The sequence below is a fragment of the Poecile atricapillus genome, chromosome 2 (genome assembly GCF_030490865.1).
Source record: "Poecile atricapillus isolate bPoeAtr1 chromosome 2, bPoeAtr1.hap1, whole genome shotgun sequence".
In the NCBI taxonomy this organism is placed as follows: Eukaryota; Metazoa; Chordata; class Aves; order Passeriformes; family Paridae; genus Poecile; species Poecile atricapillus.
In genome coordinates, this window is record NC_081250.1 from 70,233,901 (window position 1) to 70,258,716 (window position 24,816).

The 24,816-nt window shown below is 36.2% G+C and overlaps 1 protein-coding gene across 6 annotated transcripts in view; it reads right to left on the reverse strand.

Moving 5' to 3' along the window:
* The window catches only part of RELCH (RAB11 binding and LisH domain, coiled-coil and HEAT repeat containing), a 76,952-nt gene that overhangs the window by 9,122 nt on the left and 43,014 nt on the right, over positions 1–24,816 (reverse strand). For 3 of the 6 annotated variants that reach the window (XM_058831847.1, XM_058831849.1, XM_058831852.1), the window contains 16 exons: positions 21,045–21,135; positions 17,483–17,554; positions 16,530–16,670; positions 15,861–16,025; positions 15,000–15,147; positions 12,944–13,100; positions 12,277–12,400; positions 11,509–11,557; positions 11,044–11,123; positions 10,126–10,232; positions 9,445–9,544; positions 5,463–5,545; positions 4,454–4,517; positions 2,784–2,922; positions 2,315–2,431; positions 1,229–1,317 (listed from right to left, as the gene is read on the reverse strand). In XM_058831847.1, coding sequence (XP_058687830.1) covers positions 1,229–1,317; positions 2,315–2,431; positions 2,784–2,922; positions 4,454–4,517; positions 5,463–5,545; positions 9,445–9,544; positions 10,126–10,232; positions 11,044–11,123; positions 11,509–11,557; positions 12,277–12,400; positions 12,944–13,100; positions 15,000–15,147; positions 15,861–16,025; positions 16,530–16,670; positions 17,483–17,554; positions 21,045–21,135 — 1,726 coding nt within the window. Of the gene's footprint in view, positions 1–1,228; positions 1,318–2,314; positions 2,432–2,783; positions 2,923–4,453; positions 4,518–4,713; positions 4,797–5,462; positions 5,546–9,444; positions 9,545–10,125; positions 10,233–11,043; positions 11,124–11,508; positions 11,558–12,276; positions 12,401–12,943; positions 13,101–14,999; positions 15,148–15,860; positions 16,026–16,529; positions 16,671–17,482; positions 17,555–21,044; positions 21,136–24,816 lie in introns of those variants that run through there. The other 3 variants (XM_058831848.1, XM_058831850.1, XM_058831851.1) reach the window with 3 other exon arrangements.

Here is a 24,816-nt window from a genome sequence, read left to right on the forward strand (position 1 = left end):
TGAAAGTGCAGTATTAACCTTCAAAGACTACAACAGTACACTTCTGTATATTCTGATTAAATCTTTTCCTCCATTTTCTGAAATGTTAATTCTGTTAAGAGTTTCCCCAACATGCAATGAAACGACATCTCTCATTTCTGCTACTGACTTAACATCTTTTTGTTTCAATCTCTGTTAGTATTCATCCTCTTCAAGTACTTACCAAAAAAGTGCATATGGCCAAGATTTTCAAGTTGCTCAAGCTGGCTTCTTCTGCTAATGTTTTGGTTTTTTGCTCCTTTCTGTAAGCTACTCTTACTAGAGAAGCTCTTGTTCATTCCCATGTTGTCCTGTCTGCTTCTTTTAATCTGCTCTTTACAATTCACAGAATCACAGAGTGATTGGAGGTTGGAAGGGACCCCTGGAGGATCTGGTCCAACCCCCTGCTCAAGCAGGGCCACCTGAGGCCAAATGTCGAGGAAGTACATGTCCTTTCGATTAATGCTTTCGATTATCCAAGCATTTAGACCCCACAAGCTCTTTGGACAATGTGAGCCACTAGTCAGTCATTCTCACAATTTAAAAAAAATAAACAGCTCTGCCCATGGTCTCTAGTCTTGTCACGGAGCACCACTGAGAAGAGTCTGGCTCTGTCCTCTTTGGACCCTCTCTCCAAGTACTGATAAAATTCACCCAAGCTTTCTCTTCTCCAGGCTGAACAATCCCAGCTCCCTCATTTTCTCCTCCAGCCCTTCATTGGACTCTCCCCACTAAGTCCATGCTTTTGTACTGGGGAGCCCAGAGCTGGACACAGTACTCCAGATATGAAGTGTACCCTGGGTATTTTAGGACTCTATTTCCATAATACTTAAAAGCTTCTTCCCTGCACTCCACCAAGTTTTATCTGCATTTCTATGGATTTATTTTAGCCATTGATTTTAGTGCATCCTAGGTTTGTTTAACATAAAGATGGTAAAAACATTTCCTTTTTCTTCAGTCTAGGAAGAACTTTGTGTTTCTACATCTGTTTCTGACAGTTGAGCATTTGTCTGCAGAGGTCCTCAGCTTAGAAATACGTTTTACAAGATTTTACTAGTTTTGAAATCATGTGACATATCCTTTATTAAAGAAACTCCTCAATGCCATGTTTCGATACCACTTATGAGCAACCTTAACTTCTGGTTTTAAATGCCATCACATTTCAACTTCTGCCACCTACATCTCACACTCAGTAAACACAGCTGCTCACCTCGTGCTCTGGAGAGAGATGTTCCATGTCGGTTCGTAAACACTTCAGTCCTGGTAAAAAGTGATTGACCATTAAATCCTCCGAAATAACTAAAGCCCAGGTAGTTAAGGTATTATAAGGATTGCCTTCTGAAATGATACTTTTTTTTCCTGTCTTCTGATAATGTTGTTCTATGGAACACAAAGGCAGCAGCAAAACTAAGAAAACGGCACAGCATTTGACACTTCATGACTAATAAAAAGGAAAGAAGTTCTTAAACATATTTAACATCATGTATTTCATACATCCATACACTTATTTTAATATTTTTTCTTGATTTATTGGTTAAGGTCAAGAGTTTTGTTTTTGTGGTTTTCTTCTTTAAAGTATCAGATCCACTGTGTGGGGTCTGGATGAGCTGGAGTTAATTTTCTGCACAGCAGCTCTCAGTGCTGTTCTTTGCATTGGTACCAAGAAAGGTGTTGGTAACACACCAGTGCTTAGGCTACTGCTGAGCAGCATTGGCGCTGTCTCTCAACATTCCCTGCCATCAGGAGGGTGGGGGAGGGCAGACAGCCTGGACAGCTGACCCAAACTAACCAGAGGGATGTTCCATACCATGTGATGCCTGTTCAGACATAAAAACTAAGAGAAAGTGGTGGCAGCAGAGGGGCAGGAGACCATTTGTTGTTATGATGTTTGGCTTCTGGAGTGACTGCTACATGTGCTGAAGCCCTGCTTCCCAGGAAATAGCTGGACATTGCCTGCTAATGGAAAGTAAAGAATAAATCTTCTGTTTTGCTTTGCTTCCATGCACAGCTTATGCTTTATTGAACTGCCTTTATTTTGACACATGGGTTTTTCCTCCATCTGTTTTTTTTCCCCCACCCTCACCCATCCTGCTGAGGAGGGGAATGAGAATGGCTTGGTGGGAACCTGGTGTCTAGATAATCCATGATATTCAACATTTCTGAAAACCTCTCCCTTATGCTGAAAAGATCATGTTTTACATTACAGATTCAAAGACTAACTTAGTTATTTCTCTAATATTAAACTTCTCTCACCACCAGAGAAATAACAGCTAAACTTCCCCTGAAAAAAGGATACAACAACAGGAAAGAGCACTGTAGGATTCAAACAGGTGGGTAGCAATATCCAGTCTCTTCGAATCAACAGACTGCTGGTTGTTGACCAAGGCTAATTTGTGCAAGTGTGGAATAACAACTGGAAAAGTAAATACAGAAATAAGTATTCACAACTGCTTTTCACAGACTTGTTTAGCATTAATCAGGTGCTATGTGGCAACTGCAGGCACCTGAAACTAACACATCAGTATGGAATAAGAACTGCAAACAATTGCTTTTGATGGGATTGCCCTTGCACATTTAATGGATTGACTTAAACTTGAAATAAAAATTTGTGGTTTCACCACCTAAAATAAAGAGGAATCTTGGAGTATCTTTGAAATAGTAACAATTTACAGAAAAGAAAGAAAAACTCCATCAATGTAACCAGCATACATATTAGCTTTTGGACAGAGAGAGGAAGACTGAATCTTCCCATGGATGCAACTTACATTCATCTCTAAATCTGGGCTCAGCGTTAGGTCCAACTCTTCCAAATGTTTTTATGATTTCTGTGTGTAAAGAATGTTGGTCTTGATACTGAGGGTCCTCCAGGAAAGATGCCAGCTGCATTTTTACTCTCTCCAGAAGCTTAAATATTCCCAGAGAAATAGAAAGAACACAAAAGAATGAAGATGGTAGAAATTGTTATGATCAGTTCAGACTATGTTTACAATCTTCCGTATTTTAGATGGCAGATCTTGGACTTTCTTCTAATTTACAGATTTTTTTCTAACAGGATGTTTCAAACCCTTCAATGCAAATCTATGTTTCAAGGACTTGTTATCAGGGTTTTAATCTCATCTATCTTTTAACAACAGATAGGGGCTCCCATATAGCTGATCTTTCCTCCTGAGGTCTTGAGTCTGATACTCCCTTTTTTTACCTGTTATTACAGTCTCCCTCTTACTATAAATAACTACAGAGTTTTCCTGTTTAATTAGAAATCAATTAATGGCATAATGTGGCTCAATTAATAGGCTGAAATTTTTTTTTGCAGAGAACAGGGATGCAAAATTAACCACCAGAAAATCAATGGAATTAAAAAAGATTTCCTCAACTAAAGGCTAGAAAACCAAAAATAAGATGAGATAGGTATTTAATTTGGATTCAAAGTTGAAAAAATAACATTTTATGATGCATTTCGGAAGGTGTTATCAGCTCTTTACTCTAAGGCTTATTATAATTAGTGCAATGAATACAGTAATTTCTGTGTGGTAACAAAACAATATTCTTCCCAACTGATTATAGGCATGCATTCCAAGCTACAAAATTCTAACGTTTCCATCTTCCAAGTACGTGTGAGTCATCACCGACTTGACTCACATTACTCACATTTCCTCAAACACATTCTTTTAGAATATGTTGAAATTACGGGAAGAATGCAAGCTCTGCAAAAAGCTGCAAGGACTTACAGAAGAAATTAGATTGCAGAGCTGTTATATGAAATGAAATTCGGTTTTTTACTGCTTGTAGCAGAATTCTGTCTTAAGAATTCTTATCTATTACCATAATATCATCATTAAAAAATGAGGAGGAATTTTATCTCAAATTATCTTCAAGGACTACTTTGCTAATGTCATTATGTCTTTCAGTGCCATCATGGACACCAAGGTCTAAGACCAGCAGATATGACCGGAACAAAAAGGGTCTTGTGCTCTTCTAAAGTATTTGCGAGCCAAGCAAGATATCCTAAAGCATCTAAAACAGTACAATATACAATAGTTCAATATGTAGATTTTTTGGTCACCATTTTAAAATAGAACTATTTCATTTGGAAATAATGGAGCTAGATTTCACAACTGTTCCGGAGGTTTTAAAAAACATTTTGAGCATGGGATTTCCCATCTTCTAGCACAGGCCTCTCCTCTACTTATCTGTCTCTGTTTGTTTATATTTGGTTGAAATTTAGAAGGAAATGTTTTTATTAGTTATAAGGGTTGGTTTGTTTAGGAGAAAAAAAAAAAAAAAAAAAGGCCATTGCAAAACCTGAAAGCACTTTGGAAGAGAATATAACAAAGAAAGAAAGAATTTATGAGTTGCCCTTTCTTTTATTCTGGATTTATTAAAAAATCATCCACTTCTTATGCTACAAAAACACAGGTGACAATAGGTGTCTTACCTCTCTCTGAGTAACAGTTTCCATGATGGTCCCAAAAGCAGGGATTGTAGCAATCCTTACTGAACTACAATGGAAGAATAGGGTCTTTAAGTTTTATTCAACATCAAGAACCAAATCACTTAAATAAAAATTTAAAAATTAGTACTTTTAAGTTACATTAGTTTCTAGCAATGACAAAAGAAAAATAAAAAAAAAAGAAAAAAGAAAAAGCAGACCAGGAAAAAGACAGGATTAACTCAAGGTTTCAGTCTGAAACTCACAATTCAGGATCACTGGACAAGGTAACAAGGGCCGGAGCAACCCGCTTGTCAACTAATGCTTCACTCATGCCTCGAAGAGTCAGCTGTAAACCAGTCAACATGCAATAAAAAACGCTTTGGTAAACTTGAAGAACTGGGTTAGCTGTGACTGAGGATGGGCAGGCAGACTCTTGGGGTTGTTCTTGGTTTAATCATCCACACAAGACATTAAAGCCACTAAGACTCTATTCATGCTGGAGCATCTGTTAGTAACAAGTTGTTAGTGAGATTAGCAAAGCATCCCTCCTTAGCTTGAAAGAAATACCACATCAGAATGTCCAGGGAATGAAGTGACACGGATGCCTATCAGAAATGATATGCAGCCAAAGCCACTTTGCATTTCATTAATGCAGATGATACTTCATTTTGCAGTAAGTAGCAAAGCTGATGGCATTACAGAATAGTAGTATCCAGCTTGCTGCTAGAAATGATGTAAGCAAATTTGAAAACTGAGAACATGATTAAATATAGAAAACAAAAATTAAATTACATGGACTTAAGTTTTCTATTTAAATTTATTCAGCATTTTTATACAGTTTAATTCCAGACGTTGCAGTAAACCTTTTTATTTAGAAATAAGTGTTTTAAAGGTTACTTTCCTTTAAAAGTAATTCAATTTTGGTCAGCTAGATTAAGAGACATAACTGATGGTTATTTATTTCCAAGTATTAAGAGGGATGCTAGGTATATAAGACAGTCAGGGAACTTACATTTCAGGGTCACTGGAGAGAGTAATGAGAGCAGGAACAACTCTCTGAGCTACCAGAGTTTCATGTACCCCCTTCACCAACAGCTGAATGGTCGGAGCAGGGGGGTATCACAGGTGATGCACGGAAAGAGCGAGCACAGTATCATGGGAAGAAGAACGGCAAAACCAAGAGAGAGAAAGAAAAAACACAAAAAGCAAACCAAAATTAGAAGCTAAGCAAATACTGCTACACTAGAGCTTCATAAATGCAAAGGCGTGAAGAAAGCTAAAGTGGTCTGGCAATCAGCACAAACGTGACAAATTCAACAGTACAATGTTTTCTTTATTTTCAGATATTTTAAAACTTGAACTCAAACCTTTAACAAATAATTGCATGTTTTATTTCAGATACTTTTATACTTATAAATAAAGTTATGTATAATTAAGAACTAAAGCAATGTCAATCTGAATTTGACAATTTCGTGTAAATGCTGTTCCTAACCCACCACAACATTATTTATCATAGTAGGTGGCTGTCCCATGCAACAGAGAAGTCTTTACTAGGCCAAATGTGTGTAGGTTTCCCCACAGAGTGATACCTCTCACACCTTTTACAATGAGACAAACAGCACCTTCCCAGATGCCAAAATATTTTCCTGAAAGTCATTCAGGACTCCTTGATATTTAACAACCATCCAAGCAGTATGCATGCTGGTCTGTGCACATAGGAAATGGAGAATCTTTGAACTATCCGTGAAATGTATTTCCTCAAGTCTTTTTGCAAACTAAGGAAGAGATATTTGTTGCAGTGAATCCCAAACATTAAAAGCTTGAAATCACAGTAAAATTCATTAACCATGAACACAACAAAGTTGTTTGAATCCAGATGTTCCCAAGTGATCTTTTCACATTACCTGTGTAGTTATACACAGGCATTTGCTGCATATGTTGCAAATGCCCTTTACATGCTTCCTTCATATAAAAAACTGTTAATTTTCAAACAAAGTTGCAAACCTTATGCATATTCAACAAAATGGCGGCTTTTGTCTTCATTAATAAAAAGAGAAAAGATTAGCTATTTCCATTCTGTGTCTCATGTAAGGAAGTCTGCATGTATTTGGGGGTTTTAGGAGATAAATATAAGAATCTTATCAGTAAGTTTATATAAGAAATATGAAATGTCTTTTTAATATTTAGCTATATTCTGATTACTCATATCACATGATGAACACAAATTAAATTCTAAGCTTTTCCCCTAAGAAAAGCAGTAGCTGTCAGTATATCAGTACCAAAACCAGGCAGTATTTACATTCTCTAAGTAGATAACATTTTATATTCTGCAATTTGTTAGAGCATTCCTGCTTTATCAACTCTGAATTTAAACCAAAATAAGTTGTGTAAGATTGGAAGGAGCCTGACTTTTCAGAAGCTTCTATATAAAGCAGTCGTTCCTATTAAGCAATGTTTGTGTTTGCATGTATGTGTGTGCATGCATGAATGCACACAGACATGGAACAGTGTGGCCTCACTGACAATCACTGGAGAAGGAATAATGGGGAGAAGCTGTGTAAGAACATATTATTGCTGCAAAAGCACCTGGAGTGGCAAAGTTGCAACTCCTACACTTGTTATTCAGAAAGTATTAGGATGTCAGTTCAACTATATTTTAACATTAATACATTTCACAATTATTTACATTGGCAAAAATTCCAAGTACCAATCTGTTGAGTTCATGGGCTACTCGTCAAACAGCTGTTAAGGACCATAGCTCACAGTTTATGTATGATGGTTTTACTCTCATACATAGCTTTACTAATTTTCATGTTTATTAAAATAGAGAATGCTTATAATTTTCAATCTTGGACAAACAGGGACTTGAGTTTTCTTTACCAACCTTCATTTAGAGAAAAGCTTAGCACTTATACAGTGCTTTGAAAAAAAAACCCAAATGCTTGGGATTTGTATAATTAGCAAATAATTTAGAATGATCTCAGCTTCATTCCTGTCTGGTCTCCCACATTTCTAAGTATGGTAAAGCATAGCGAACAGATGCATTCCATTATACAGAAAATAAAACATGCTTTATAATACAAGTGTCATTTTGAAGATGTGTGTTCCTAGCCTTGAACCCAAACAGACCAGCAAAGCTTATGTATAACTCAACTATGTGCTTCACGTTCAAATCAGAGCTATCAAATCTGTTTGCATCAACAATCAAATGGGAAGCTGCTGACTAAAAACATTAATACAGAAGCAACTGAACAGCTGGATGGGCAAAGCCATGTAGCAGCATGTAAGGTTAGAGTGAGACAGACAATGTACATTGTTACCTTTTTTTTGATGCCTCAAGATCATTACTTACACATACTACAGCTTAAAAATGGTAACAAAGCTTCCTGCCCCAAAGAAGCAAGGGAGTGGAAAGGCCCCACATCACTTGTGTGTCCTTCCAACCCTTAACAGACTGTAAAGCTTTGGTAAAGCAGTCAGGCCTGCAGTCTCTGTGCCGCTCAGGATCTTCACTGTTCTCATATAACTATCCTGCAGGTCACATACTCTTCATCCTATTATCTAATCACTGGGCCAAAGCCCAGTCAGCAACTCTGAGGTTACAAACATTCTTTGAGTGATGGAATTTTCCAGTAGTGAAACCAACTCTTACTACCTCTTTGAACAGGTGACTTCCCAAATTTACATAATACCATGTAAAAATATGTATGTCAAGGCTATCAAGGAAACAGCAATATGCTACTATTTTCAAGAAAAGCATTTAAAAGAAATCTGTATAGGCTTTGGTAAAAATTGAAATATGCTAAGAACCAATATATGAAATAGCATGCATAAACTGCCTAAAAATAATCAACATGCAGCTGTATTTGAAAAGAAGTTGCAACCAAGACAACAGCCTGTTGTAATTGAGGTCTTTCACATGTTTGGCTAATGTTTATTAGGGAAAAAAAGCTTATTATTACAAATAGGATATAAAATTGCTTTTGTGAGAGGGAAAATATGCAAATAGATTTTAAGGATATAAAAAAATTGCAATTTCCTTTTTAAAAGGAGGGGCCAAAAAAAAAAAAAATCAGAAAATGTTTTCAACTGAAGTTTCAGGATGGAGCTTCTTGTGGTTGTTTACTGCTCTCCCTGCTCTGACCTGCAGTGTCACTAAAGAAAGCTAATGGATATGTTACGTGTTCTTTTTTTCTGAGGCAGACTTAAGACTTGTTTTTGCAAATGGATACAAGATGTCATGTTCAGCTAGAGATCCCTTCCAAAGCTATTCAAAGGAGACAAATATGCAAGAAATGCACAGAAAGAGAAGAAAAAAAGTAATGGTGATTAGAAATATGTGTTTCTAACATGCAAACGACAGAAAGTTCTTTTTTCAGCCAGTAGAGTATGTCCCACAGTTTTTGCATATGCCTTTTAAAATGAACATTTGATGAAAGAAAGACATGTTGGGAAAATAAAAGCAAACTTTCTAGATATAAGTTTCAGTCTTTATTCGGACCAAAATTTACAGATGTTAAGAGAAAAATGAAGCTGTCATTATGAGGCAAGTAAAATAACTGTAAATTGTTTTAAAATTATTTTAATTTTTACAAAAAATATAAAATTGGTTACATGCATGTCTTCACTACCATATCTGGTACAAAGAAAACTAGTTTGAATTACAATGCAAGTGCATTGTATGAGCGTACACAAGACCTACTGAAAATGGTAAGTTGTGTATTAGACTACTGATGATATGTTGAATAGCAAAAGCAGAAGTTAAAACTCAGAGATGCTTATCTTTAACTACAGACCTATAGAAAGATGTGCTGTTGAACAGAGAACAGATACAGAAACAACTGAACAACGACCTCCTGCTCCATCACACAGTACACAGCTTATTTAAGTTGTTTGTAATTTTTAAGAATGTAGCAATATTGTCTGATTGATCCCTGTTTTAAAAAATAAACTCTAGTTTTAAAAAAGGTAAAAACAGTTTCGATAGCACTTACCTCAAACATTCTAGCAGCTGTACATCGAACAAGGGCAGAAGTATGGACAACACCATACCACAAAACAGTTAATAGTAGCTCATGATAAGCTGGGTTTGCACTAGAAGAAAACAGTTGGACAATTGATCAAACAAAAATACTCCCAAGCCTTGGATATGTTCTTTACCTAATAAATGCAGTCTTAAGAATTCCTTGTTCAACAAATCTAAAACTCCAGAATTTATGTTTTCTGAAGGATAGGACGTATCTCATTCTGAAAGACTCACAACATGTTGCAGACTAGAAAATATGTTCAATTTTTAATTCACTTAAAAGAACCCCAAGCTCAACTTTTAGAACACAATTTTCAATGAATTATTATATTAAATGCAAATACATGCATAGAACAAATGAGAATAGCATGGCAAATACAAAATTAATTTCCATTGTATTCCCAATGAGTTATTTTTGTAGAAATTTTTTTGTCTGGATTTTGGTGCTCCTTTTTTATACTTCAGATTATTTTTTTTTTACTGCCAAATTTTTAACCTATAAATTACATTTACACTGGAGGAAAAAAGCAAGCATAACCTTTATTCACCCAAAGCATCACAGTTATTTAAAATTACAAATAGATTAGCAGCTTTTAATAAAAACTTCTAATGTATTTAGATGTAGTCAACCCCAAGGTATATTCTTTACCCTAGTTCCACAAAGGAAGCTTTCAGGCTATCAAGAGGAGCATGGGACAGTGAGAGCATGGTCATTACATCTTCTAGGAATCCAACTAACAGCTTGCGGTCTTCTTCCTGAAAATAGGGAAGAAGAGAGTACAGTGATGAATGTGCTGGAAGGATTGCTGAGGTTGTGATGGCAACCTACAGCTGCAGAGGAGACAAACTATAAAAAAGAACAAACGAGATTAAGAATTTAACAATCTTCTTAGGAATGTCAAAAATGTGGTTAAAGAACAAGAGCCTTTCAAAGCAAACACACGAGATTGTGTTTCATCAACTAAGCACATACTCATGCATAAATTCTTTTATTAAAAAAACTTTTAAGAACATTTAAGCACATTTTAAGAACTTTAAGCACATTTATGACTCCTGCAAGTTTCTAAGTCATAATCCAATAAAAATTTGTAAGGTTATGAAGAATTTATTATTTTTTAATTTTTATTTCTGTTTTAAGATATGTATGTACTATAATTTGGCTGCTCATTGCTGTAGGATTAGGTAATATTTATAGTGTCTTTGTTTTAGTACTAGGCAACATTAAAATTTTAAGATTCCAACTAGGCTTCAAATATCAATTTACCTGTTTCAGTAAGTTTTGCATCACGATGTTTGTGAAGTTCAGTTAAATGGCCAGGAACCCATTCCAGGAATAACATCAATAGAATTTTGACAGAGGGACACAGTAACATGTGATCTAAATGTGCATCACAACCTGACTAGAAAACTTTGCTTGTAAATGTACTTACAGCTGCCCATTTATCTCCCTATCTTCAACGCACAAGAACAGTTAAGTTTTCAACAAACACAGTAATGTTTAGTATATTTTAAAATAAGTTTCACACAGTATTATACATTTAACAAAGAAACAGAAACCCAAACCTACCTGAATGTAACATGTAAGGACCCCTGTTGCATAGATGGGAACTGTGGCTTTTGTTAGCACTCCATTACCTGCTGTGGAATCTAATGAAACACAGCAAAGAATTGAGGTTTTATACATACAGATGAGTTCAGAACATGCATATTATACATACTGGACTTACAATGTGTGTATTTAAGTATTATAGATTTAAACACCTTTTATATATACATGAAGGATTTATATGCACGTATACACAGATGTACTTAAATAATACTCAAGGAGTATTTGGATTTGAGAATTTTTTTTTTACTTTACACACAATCTACAACTTCAGAGTGTTCCATTCAGATTAAGATTATATTTTTCAACATTTCACAAAGATAACAAATTTGAGAACTGCAGCCTGAAAATGTTATTTGAACAAGAGATTGAAATTTTTTTCCTGTTGCAGTTAAGATCAATTTATTTCAGTAAAAAGCTACTTACCTATGTTTTCCTCAGACAGTCTTAAGATTTCCTGGAACTGTGGTTTTACCTATGCAAAGGATGATGAATCTTTTGTAAGAAATCTTATTGCCAGTGTCAATTAACTTAGAAAAATGAAAAGAATTGCAAAACAACCCCTTCCCCACAAAAAAAACCCAATCAAACAACAACAATCCCCTCCCTGGAGGTAGTATGTACTGCTAACAGAGTTTTATCTTTAGGTAATCCTCTCATGTTTGACAACTTCTCTTGAAGTATATTTTAATTATATTCAGAAGTTATTTTTATTGAGAAAAATCATATAACTCCTTGATAAAAATATTTACATCCCACCTACAGAAAATATTTCAGGCTGAGAAGGCATCAACTTAAAAAAATTTAATCAAGTAAAGCTTGATTAATTATGTACACCACAAAGAGTGAACAGTATGGTGTTCTGAAGAAATAAAGTTGTTAAATAACACAATGAGGATAATCTCTCCTACTCTCTTTCTGTCATTCACAAAGGAAATACGACCAAAGTAGTTTTAAAAAAAAATTGTCCCTGTTTGGGCAAGATGAGAAGGCCATTCTAAAATCAGCAAAACCAGAAAAGGACACAAATAGAGCTCTAAAAATAGCAGGTTTAAATGTACTTATGGAAAAGCATCAATGTGACATGAAAATATGAATAGTCACAAAGTGTAGGTGTTCCGACATACTGTAAAATATAGACAATATATGTTATCAAGGTACTCTTTATGTAAAATATTTAAGGTAATATCTTACCTTAGTGTTTGTAAAAATTTTCCCAAATGTCCTACAAAGTCTCCAGAAAAACCTAGAGAACTCATGGACACAGGCAGTTGATGCTACATTTATCTTGCCAACTATTTCTATAAGCTGTGGTAGCCTAAAAATCAGGACACAAAAGGATATTAAACACTACTCTGATCTTTTGCTTTTGTCCATTTTGTATAGATTTACTGCTTATATTAATAAATACATGCACACACAGAGCACAACTGGTTCTAACAAAACTAGCCACATGTTCTGTACAATTCCCGACCCATGAAGAACACAAGGATTTAAGTGCCAGAAAGGTCTGTCCCACATTTTCAAACATCTGTTGCTATCACGGAATAGTCAGAATACAACAATCTTTACTTCCCAAGAGAATTAACTATATCGATGCAAAAATAAAAGAACAGGCTTTCAGAGCAAAAAGTCACCTACATGTTTTGCTAGACTTGATATTTTCTGAATAAAATCAAAGGCAATTCAGCATGAAAATTAAAATGCCTAAAAAAAAAATAAAAACTTTCCTCTTTAGTAATTCTCAAATGCAATCATTCTTAGCATTCCTATATCCAGTAATTGTTAAACATGACCATGCTTAAGAACTATTATTAAGAACTATTTAAAATTAGATATCCTAAGACACAAATTAACTCACAGCTGATTGACTACCCATAGCAGAGTCTCCCAGCCTGTGGTGCCCTCATGTTCTAGCTGATGGTCATACAGTTGCAACAACACCGCCAATTGCTCGCGGCTTCCAATGATGATGGCGACGTCCTGAAGAGGCGACACGGGTCGGGGAAACCTAGTGACTATAACATCAGAGAACAAGCAGCCATGAATGAAAGAAGATGAAAATACCATGGAGGTGATGTCAGAAACAACAGCTAAGAAACTGTGAAACTCATAAAGTGTCTTCTCTGTAAGGTTATTAATTTGCTTTTTAAAAATCTGTGAGCTAAAATCATCCCTGAAGAGATTGTGTAACCCTCAGTTAAAAAGAAGAAATACAGGGAGATTATGTTATTATTATTATTACCAGCACAGCTTGACCAAGATCAAACCCTGCCTGACCAACCTAGTGGCCCCCTATGATGGAGTGACTACATCTGAACAGGGAAGAGCTACCACTGTCACCTATCTGGACTGCTATAATGCCTCTGCCAGTCTCCCAAAACATCCTCTCTGAACTGGAGAAATATGAATTTGATGGATCGGCTTTTCAGGGAATGAGGAACTGACTGGATGCTCACATCTGGAGGATAGTGATCAATGCCTTAATATCCAGATGGAAACCAGTGACAAGCTGTGCCTCTCAGGGGTCCATATGGGGACCAGTAGTGTTTGCTATCCTCACTAAAGACACAGACAAAGGGATCGAGTGCACCCTTGGCAAGTTTGCAGATGACACCAAGCTTGTGATGCAGTGACACACCTAAGGGACAGGATGCCATCCAGAGGGACCTGGACAAGCTTGAGAAATGGGCCCATGGGAACCTCATGAGGCTCAACAAGGCCAAGTGCAAGGTGCTGTACCTGCATCAGGGCAGTGTCCTGTACCAATACAGGCTGAGAGATAGGAAGGGATTGAGAGCAGACTTGGGGATGCCAGTGAGTGATAAAACTGGACATGATCCACCAATATTTGCTCACAGACCAGAAAACCAACACTATCCTGGGCTGCGTGCAAAACAGCGTGGCCAGCAGGGTGAGGAAGGGGATTCTACCCCTCTGCTTCTTTCTCATCAGACCCCACCTGGAGTATCTAGCTCTGGGGTCCTCAGTACAGGAAAGACTGTTGGAGCAAGTCCCAGGGAGGGCTACAAAAATGTAAACAAAAGAATGGAGCACCTTTCCTATGCAGAAATGCTGTAAGAGCTGTGCTTGTTCAGCCTGGAGAAGACTAGGCTGAAACCTGAAATTTTTGAATTCCTTCTTTAAGTAGTAAACACTCAGTGAAAAGGTGCTTATCTTCAAATCACTCGAGTCAGCTAAATGAGCTTTACCATGGCATGTTTAACATTTTCAGAGGAGTATCAGACAGTAATGTACCACTTCTTTCCAAATTCTCCTTTGTTACCCCTTCTTTGCATCTGCACACTATTATCAGCATGTGGCAGGTGTTACCAATTACATCTTTTAAAAGTATTTACAACAGTAGAGAACACTCCACAGGCTAGGATTGCTGTCCTAAGGACCACTTCACCATGAGGCCATTCAGTCATAGAATGGTTTGGGTTGCAAGGCACCTTAAAGATCACTTAGCTCCAACCCGACTACCATGGGCAGGGACAACTTCCACAAGACCAGGTCACTCAAAGCTCCACCCAGCCTGGCCTTGAACACTGCCAGGGATGGGATGGTCTTCTAGGGTATTACATAGATAATAGATGGTGACACTGCTGCATTATGCTGTGTTTTTCCCACTCCATAAATTTGTAAGAATTTACTGAAACTGAGGTCAGCCTTCCTGAGCTATTATTGGCTACTAATGGAAATTAGTTATTTAGAAACCTTTAGGAAGTACAATTAAAAATTGCTTTGCTTTCTAAAAGCTTCTTATAAGAAGCAAGGAAAAACAGACAAATATTTTTTTGTGATAATCAGGTATCTCAAGCATAGCAAGAGGTGAAAAAAGGAAACATTACTTAAAAATTTGCTAAGGCAGAAAAATATGAAAAAAATCCACTTATCAGAAATTAATAATTTACCTTCTATTTGTGGTACTTCTCCCTGAAGTTTAGCCTTGCTTGTAAAAGGTGCGTTCTGTAGCACCAGTGCAAACAGTGAAGGAATCAGTGACTGCAGGGCAGACAGATACATGTGGAGCTTGTGTTCATCCAAGCCATGTTCTCCTTCCTGAAACAAAAAGGACATTAATTTGGAAGTTTTCAGTTTGGATGATCTGAAATATATATGATACATATATATATATATATTAAATAGTATTCCCTGGAAAGGCATCAACACATCTGTGCCTTCTACCAGACACTAATTATAAAGCAATTTACCCTAATCATAAGCATATTTTGTCACTGTTAAATCACCTCTACTCAACGGATTCAGGCAATGCAGCCTTTGACATTTAGCAGTTCATGCTGATGAACAGGCTGATGTTTTGAAAGAACATTTTTCAGCACATTTTGGAAATGTGGATCCTTTGCCTCAGAGACCAGGGCATCTAAACTGAATAAACAAGTCACCTGTACTCTGAAAGCAAGCATCTTCTTTCAGTGTGTTAGATAGTTATGAGGCATCCAATTTTGCCAGAACTTTTGAGATATCTATCAAATGAAATGTGCAAACTGAATCATAACTGGAAAATACCCTAACTTAATCATTCAAATCTACTTTTCTTGCTTGTTTAATAAAAACTGCAGTTTACCAAAATCTACACAATTTAAACATGAAGCAAATGCTACTGGGCTATAAAACAAAACAGTATTAAAGAAGAGTATGTTTAGTTGGGGGAGGTTTGGTGTTTTTTCTTGGTTTTTTTTTTTTTCTTCTTCCAAAGTACAAGTAAAGAACACAATGAAAATTCTCCAATGTAGAAACAGCTGAGTACATACCCTGAGCAATTTTTCAATTTTATTAAGAAGTGTAGGTATAAGATGGAACTGTAGATTTCCCAGCTCTGTTGTCCAGGCAGCATAAGCAGGCAAAAATACCTGATGAGTTGCACTAACCACACGTTCTGAAGGGTCTCCTAAAGCAGAAAGCAGCAGCTCAAAACCCTGGTAAAAGACGGTAAAGAATGCAATTATTTCCCCAAAGTTGATATACACATTTTACCACTCTGCCTTCAAAAAATCAAAAAGAAAAGTTCTTTATTTTCCCTTTTCTGAAACAGTAGTATGAAAAAGTATTGGGCAGCATTAAGCTGAACTACACATAGGCTTTCTTGTAGCAAACAAATCTGTGTTAGTAAGTGATGTAACTGGCTAACAGAATCAGGAGGGCAGTGAAGTGGTATGTTCTTAAAGGCAAATTATGAACTATTAGAGCAGCTTCTGTATAAGGCTTACACCTGAAATCCTAATGCTATTTGTAGTTTTTCTGTTTTGTCTTGGTGATAAAGTAAAATGAACATTCAATACAAAATTTTTTTAAGTATCTGGAAAGAATTAATAAAAATCCAGGAATTTAAACAACCCCCTATTATTATACAACCCCCTTCATTAGTCATGAAATATCTATAGGAAGCATTTTATACATACAGAACCCCAACCAAATTATACCTGCTGATATTTATCTGGATCATCAATATAGCCCATAATGATGCCAAGGCTTTTGATCACAGCTTCTCGTACCAGATCTGCCTTATCTTCCATTAGCATTTGTTGCAGCATGGAAAGTACTAATGAACTACGAATTTCTTTCTGTTTATAAATGAGAAACATATTTGTTAAATCAAATGAAACAAGAAATGTGTTCAAATCAAACTACTACAAAAAGTTTCCACTTCTATTAGTGCTCACAAACAAAATCCCTTCCTCTAACCATAAATCCCTTTATGAATATTACATGTTCAGTTTTCACAACAGAAGGTGAATGAATATAAAATGTCAGTAGCTTCATCAGAGAGACTTTTGTCCTACTAAGCACAGAACTAAGGTCCTTTCAATTTGCATGGAACCAAAAATAACTAACAGCAGTAAAACTACTATAGGCCTAGACTTAAAACTAATTAATCACTGCATTGCTAAACTGGAGAAATTGCATTTTAATTCAGGTTCCCTCCCCCTGCCCTTTCTCTGAAGCTTCAAATTGTAGTTTATCACTGACATAATTTTGCTGGTTCTTCCAACTGGCAGCACTCTTGATGTAACATTCCACACCATCTGAAGAACGCTACAGTTGGGTGACTCTTCCTTTTTCATAGATTGTTTTCTTAATTGGTCCTAATTACCTTTTCTACACCTCATTTTTACTGAAATGAGTATTCATATTGCTTTTAGAAACATTTTATAGCTACATTAACCTGTATTTCGTCATAACAAACCATCTCCTTCTTAAAGTGACTTAATGAATCTCATGTGTGCTATAAAGCAGAAGACAATGTGACTGTCTATGCATAACATACACATGTGGTAATGTGATAATGGTAAAGGATGATAAAGGATGATTACATTATGCATCAGATTTTTACCTTGCTTTCCCTAGCAGGTATTTGGAGTCTATTAATACTTACTGGAAGGTAAGGTGCTAGAGCTCCACAGGATTCTGCTACCAGTAGCCGTCGCTCTGGGTATTTGTGGTTGATCTGGTAAAGAGAAACAGATAGACTATTTGCTTTGCAGTACCCAGCATTCAAAATGTGGTTAAAATGATCTGCAATGAAGGTATGTGTCTGCACCTCTTCAATAATCACTGATTAAGCTCACAGAAATTGCACCTGGGTACTAAGCAGCCTCAAATTCTTGCACTGAGGCACAAAGGTGAGGGAGCTGTCCTATAAGACAGAGCTTATAGTAGGGAAAGAGTCAGAGAAGCACATATGTATATGAGAAGCATGTAAGTATATGCAATAAAAAGGAAATCAGTGTATTGGCTGCTGTACTCTAAAGAATCTGCGTAATTCCTGAACTGGCATGAAATGAAATATTTTGTCTTATGAAGCCTTGCATGAGCACTGTTACTCTAAGAGCTACACAAGTGCCCTCTAGTGCTCTGAGCCAAGCAGTGTAGCAGAGCTGCCCAGGTCTTGCTGAGCAATCAGAGTCAAAAGAAGACACCTGTAGAAGCCTAAGTGCATTTGCATACTCTTAAAGTTCTGCTCTCAAGTCCAGCATAAATATGTCACACTGCTAAAAACAATTAATATTACCAAGAACCTCTTGATCCTGTGTATTTCCCCTTTCTACTCAAAAGTTGCTTGAAAATTCTGCCTCATGAATTTAGTATTTAAAATTGACACTTCAGAATCAAGTTTGCATTCTGGTGGAGCCAGATTTAGCAACCCACATAATGGTTTTACAGTGAAACAATCAAGTGTTTCAATATACTTTGTGAATAAAAAAATCTATGGTAAAATGCTGAGAGTAAAATGTGAATTTTTTTATGCTGTCAAATAAAATAGGATACGCAGCATTTGGTACAACTGTTTCTTTCTTGCTATGCAGTGTATAGCCTTGGTGAGACAGACATTTCACCATGAAAAAAGACCAAAGTACTCACTACCTTCTTTGTCTCTGTCTTGAAAGACTTGCCGTCAGTAGTCTGAGGTCCCTAAAATCCATGCCAAATTCTGGCACAAGGAGGACTTCTGGCAGAAAACTAGCAGGCCAGGAAACATGAAATTTGACATAGAGTGGTCTGTGGGCCCTGATGGGGATGTACTCATGAGTACCCAGGGATGTAGCTGATGTCATTCCAAGAACACTCTTGACAATTAACAAAATGTTGTGGCCATGAGAGAAATTCCTGAGGACTGGAAGAAAGCAAATGTCACTGCTACCCTCAGGAAGGGCAAGACAAAGAACCCAGTAAAACATGGGCCAGTCTGCATCACACCAGCTCTTGGGAAGGTGTTGGAGCAATCAGTCTTACAAAGCATTTCCAAACATCTGAAGGACAAGAGGGTGGCTGGAAATAGCCAGCACGTATTTACATAGAAAAAAATAACAACCAACCAGACAACATTCTGAGATGACTGGCTCAGCACATTCAATCAACAGTGATGCCTGACTCTGACGGCTCTCGTATGAAATTACTGAGAACTCTCAAGAATCAAGTGTAGAAAAGATGATTTCAAAGAGACTTAAATGAACAAATCATAAGCTTCAGGACTAAACTGAAGTCTCAAGTATAGGAGAATGTTCTTTGAGTGCTTCTCTCATTATTTTGCTTTCATTCATCCATAGAGCACCTGTAATAATTTTTGGAAGTATGGAGATTTCATAGATGAAAAATATTATGGACAAGTAAGACACTGCTTTAAAACCTACTAGGTTGTGAAGGTGGTGAGGCACTGGAACAAGATGCCCAGAGAAGCTGTGGATGCTCCATCCCAGTGTTATGGCGTGTGCCGCAACGAGATCCCAGAGAGTGACCTGCGTCTCTGAGCCCAGAGCACACCGCAGAAAAAGTTGATGATTTAAGACAAAGGGATGGGTTCTCATCTGGCAATCCAACAACTGGTTTATTGAAAACAGCTTCGAATAGGTGCAGGGAGGAGAAGCAAAGACTGGGCTACAGGCACAGGGTTAAATGAGGGGCAAAAAGGGCGGATCTGAGGGTCAATGTCCAACAGGGACAAGGGAAAGTGGTGCAGTGGAGTGGGTAAGTATTCCAATTTTGGAAGCAAATAACTGGTCACTAGTTTTGAGTGACCTTTTTAGCATTAACAGAGCCTCCAACTGAACTGAGACAGTTACCAAATTTTACCTGCAAAAGAGCAGGTAGCCTGATAACTCTGAGCTCCACAAGATATCAATGAAAAGCACTAATTTCCTGAGGGCCCAATCCTTTGCATCTGTAAATAGATTTTGGTTGGAGACCAAAAGCATGAATCCTTTTCATGATTTATACATCTACTGCAAAAAGTAGAAAATTATGTCTATACTAGAGTTCCTTCTACAAACTCAAACTTGTGATAATAAGATTCAGCTGGTATTTTGCTGAAGAAAATGATGACCTGGTTCCAGTACTGCAAACGAAGTTTGGCAAACTGCATTAAGTGCACTATGATATAGGACTTGGCAGTCTGATACGCTGTACTTGTACAGTTGGACTCATTTCTCTTTTGCATCACCAATTAGCAAGAAGTGGATAAGAAAGATGTGCTCTTGCTGAGGTGAGATAGTTTTTTTCAAGCACAGTTTAAATTTCATGAGGACTAAGAAAACAAAATGTTACTTACAAAATTAGGCAAAAATACAGAATTCTTTGTATGGCTCCTTTCAAACTACTACTGTCATGAGACCTTCACTTAATCAACAGATACATCAGCCATTCACAACAAGCACAAACGCTGCATATAATTCATACTTCTACTGTCAGAAAGCATTAAGGCTATTAAAGCTTAGACTTTATTGTGAAACACAGATTGCTGTGTTATGAAGGAACAGTAGAAAACTACCAGACCAGAAAGATTCTGCCATCAATGCAGGCATTCTCACTCTGTCATGGCTTAGTTATTCATTGTCTTTTCAGGCAATGATGAATTCCCTTTCCTTCACTGTGGGAGGAAAATACAACATATTTTCACCTGGACTCAAGTTCTGCTTCTATGCCCCATGTGAAACAGTAAAAACATTTCATTTTGGTTGGTCAGTTGGTTGGTCAGTTACTTTTATTAATTTGGAGTAACTGTAAAAAGGTGACAGTGTGGACACTGCTCCACAGACTTAATACAACATAAATAAAATCAGCAAATAAAAACTTTGAATAAAAATGGATTTCCAGCAGGCTGGAAGGTACAGTAAAAATTATAAAGGTACCTACCTAGCAATATGTTACACAACACTAATGATGAACATGTGCTTATCTACACTTCAGTATAAAAAGCTTATTCAGGTACAAGCAGGTAACTAAAATCTCCAGATAGTGTTTAATAAGCTTTCTGTTTCTGAGGTGTTTTTAATACTCAGAATAAATAATATATTTTAGATTAAAAAAAATACGATGAGAACAGAGAACATCCCAATATATTTTTGAAAACCAAACTCAAAACCTCCCCCTTGAACAAATAAAACTCAAATTTATGAACTTTTAACTAATTCTGGAGTGTAAAGCAAACAATAATCAGTTACCTGCTCCCAACACTGCGGTAAAAGTTCAGCTTCTACACGTGTTGGTCCAACATGTCGGGCAAATGCCACACACCCAGTCAGTATCATCTGTCTGGAAGTATAAATTAAAAGCTTTAAACTGTTTATAAAGTTTTATAATATGTAACATATTCTTTAAGTTAGGAAAAGCACATGCTGACAGGCAATAGGTAGTTGTCTGCAGTCAAGATTTCATACCATCCACACTGACCTAAAGACTAAATATTAAACTGAAAGCCATTAACATCCCTGCTCATTGCGTGGTGGGGATTTGCTTACATGACCTTCAAACTGAAACTATTCTATGATTTTACCTTGTTTTATATTCAAAATGCCTTTTCCAAAATCTTGCAGATCCTCAACTCCATGAACCAGTCTGAGAATTTGTGTATTTGTGATTTTCTAAAGTCTGAGATTGGGAGTCTCCAACTAAATCTCTGATTTCATTCTTAGTACTGAATACAATCATGCAGTAACAGAATCTAAATTACCTAATACTACCATACCATCAGTATTTTACTGAAGTGAATTGGTTTTATTTAGAAGCATTTGTGAAATTTAATGAACTTTCTTCAGAGCAAGCAGCTTATTTCTTTTATGACAGTTTTGCAACATCCGAACATGCAAGTTATTTTCATCTCTCACAAAATACTGGACTTCACTCTTGTGAGAAATCTTCTAAAAGCCACTAAAAAATGAAAGCAAGTAATCAACCAGTAGTATCTATGATCACCTGTTATTTGTATTCATATTCTTATATTTTTTACCTTTCACTAAATTTGCAAGAAATTGCCATTTTTCCCATCAATTTCATAGGCACAGAGGTATATTTAAAATTTCAGTAAGACTGTACTAAACTGTCATTTGTGATATTTCATTTAGTGACTGTCTAGCTTGCTAAGATATTTTTACTTCTATTTTTCCTGTTGATAGGATTGGAATAATACCAACTTTGCATGAAATTCACCAATTCTATTTACCTTTAGTGCCTACAGAAACTCTCAAATACCCAGTTTCAAATGATAATGTGTGGACATGAGACTCAATTTTACTGCCTTCTCAGTAAGAATAGAACACTATTCAGAGTTTATTATTATTACTCTGTGAAATGTAAGCCAGAATTAATTTGTTACCATTTTTGTGTCATGTCTAGACTCCTAAACATTTTCTGTATCAATAGCATCCCCTTAATGTTGAAAGGCAGAGATCCTGTGGGTTATCTTTTAACCCCTCAGAGAACATACTCCGTCAAAAAAAGACTCATTCACTTTAACAACTTTTGATAGGATCTTTCTCCTAAAAAAAGTTTTCTTTTTTAAATCCCAGTATTCTTTACGCCAACAGTCAGAGCAAGCTCTTTTGTTTTGTGTTGTGTGGTTTTGGGTTTTTACCTTCCTACCACATTCGGAGAACTAAGCCTTTGTTCAAGGTAAAAAGTAGGGAGAAAACAAAAATGATTAGGTAGGACTCAAGAAATCACAACTGATAGCAATATGGAGACAAAAGCCTGTAGTAATTCTAAGTTCTACAGCAAACAGGCACTTGAGATACTGTCTTTAGTTCTATACACTGCACCTAATCACAGATCTGGGCAACAGAACATACATTTTCAAGATATTAGAAAATAGCAGAACACAGTAATCACTTGAAATTTTCTGCTTTAGAAATGAGATAAAACAAAGTATTTTTTCTTAAATCAAGTATTTTTTAAAGGTTCATGAAATCCCAAAATTAAGTAAGATTTCCTTCTGCCCTGCCTAAAAAAATGAGAATTTGAAGATATTTTAAAAATATTTTAAAATAAGGTTTTAAATATTTTACTGCAACCATTTAAACAGCATATGATAACTGTTAGCATTTTGGGGAAAGGGAAGTTGTTAGGATCTCAATAAGAGGCGATTGAAGCAACGTTTTAATCTTGTCCTATTAGAGTCAAACATTAATCTCCTAGCCTCCAAAACTAACATAAAGTGTACAAAAAAGGAGTTTATGTGAAAACATTTTTGTTCCTTTGCAGAGGAGAATTTGATAGGCATTTTTAAAAGTTGGATGGAACATTAATGACCAAAGCCATGAGGATAAAAGAGGGCTTGTAAAATATGTTAGTGTACAAGACTACAGAAATATGCCAAGCACCAAAAAGTATCTCCCATGGGCACGAGTTATAATCCAGACTTTCAGCATAATTATTAACATACTTCAGATATTGACAAAATACTTCTTTTAATGGGTTCATTCTTAGAAATGCAATGTCATATTTCAGCCTCTTGCATTTAGCAAATTAAAAATGTAAACTAATCAGCTGCTACATCAAGGTATAATTTACTAGGCCTGTACAGTACAGCAGAAGGTAAACAAATAACAGGAGACAATTAACATTATCATTCTGGTGACTAAACCTGAATGTCTTTGCTCAACTTCATCAGGTTATGGCACTTTAAAAGCAATTATTATTTCTATGTGTGCTAATGTATATTATGAATATGCATGCTTTGTCCTAGAGTTTATGGGAGACTATTTTTCCCATATTTCTCATGAAAACAAGTTATTTTTATATATAAATCTCTAATTCACTACAAAAATTGAACAAACTCAGGGAAAAAATGCTTTTTTTCCCTTTCTTAACTGTTGGAAAAGACACTTGATGCACCTATAGCGGAATATGAAAAGTCAACTTGATAGGCCACCAATCCTGTTGCAAATTAAACACAAGAGACTTCAAGCAACATGTAATTTCCTTCCCCTTCAACCACAAATTATTTTAGCTTCTCAAGCCACAGGAGACATTCAAAACATTTCAGAAGCAGATTTCTAATGACTCTGAAGTAGAGCCAGGACTGCATCTTTTTGTAATATCAATCTGCATGGTGCCACTATGTTACAAGTTGCTTTTGTTTATTGAAGCTTTTTTTTTTTGTCTCCAAAGCCATGGCTTTCAATTATATCTAATCTCTAAATTTTACCATGGGAACGGTTTAAAAAGATGCCTGAACACTTCAGTTTTGGAGAGCCTCCAAAGGAAATGCTTTCCACCTATTTCATAAAGCCTATTTTGTCTGAAGACAGCCTAGAGCAACAATAGATACAGATGATATCCAAAACATGTCTAACGAAAATAATGGAAGAGCTACAGATCAAACATGAAAAGTTGTTCCACAGTTAAGAGAAGGAAACATACCAGCTTGGGTACTGTCTTTCAACCTTAAGGATATTCTCGTCAAGATCAGTACAAGGTCAGATTTCCTGAGTACTAGGGAAGAACTAAATTTATAGAACGAAAGATGTAATTTGTTTCAGAAGCTTAACCAAAATGAAACAAATACTTGTGAGACCTAGATCACTGCTACATTCTTCTGAATTTTTTATTGCTACCATAGTAATGAGCCATACGTAGAAAGCACTATTTTCCCCAAAGAAATGTGGTAGTTACCAGAACAAACATGTCGATCACTAAGACACATTTTAAAAAAAAAGCTGTTTTGATTTCCACATCAAGCAGTGCTAAGAATTATAATGTTAAAGATCATTTTAACAAAACAGTTTAAGTTCATCTTTAAACAAAATAAGGAGCTGAAATGTTACACTGCCGCTTACAAGCACATTCTTACATTTCAGTAACTAAGAAGTACAGGTCATGGAAATGCAAAGTTGTGAACTTAGCATAAATTTGTCAACCCTATATATGCAAAATACCAGCTTAAACTAAATTTCTTTAATACCACCCAATAATAACCAATTTATTTTTGTTCTACTG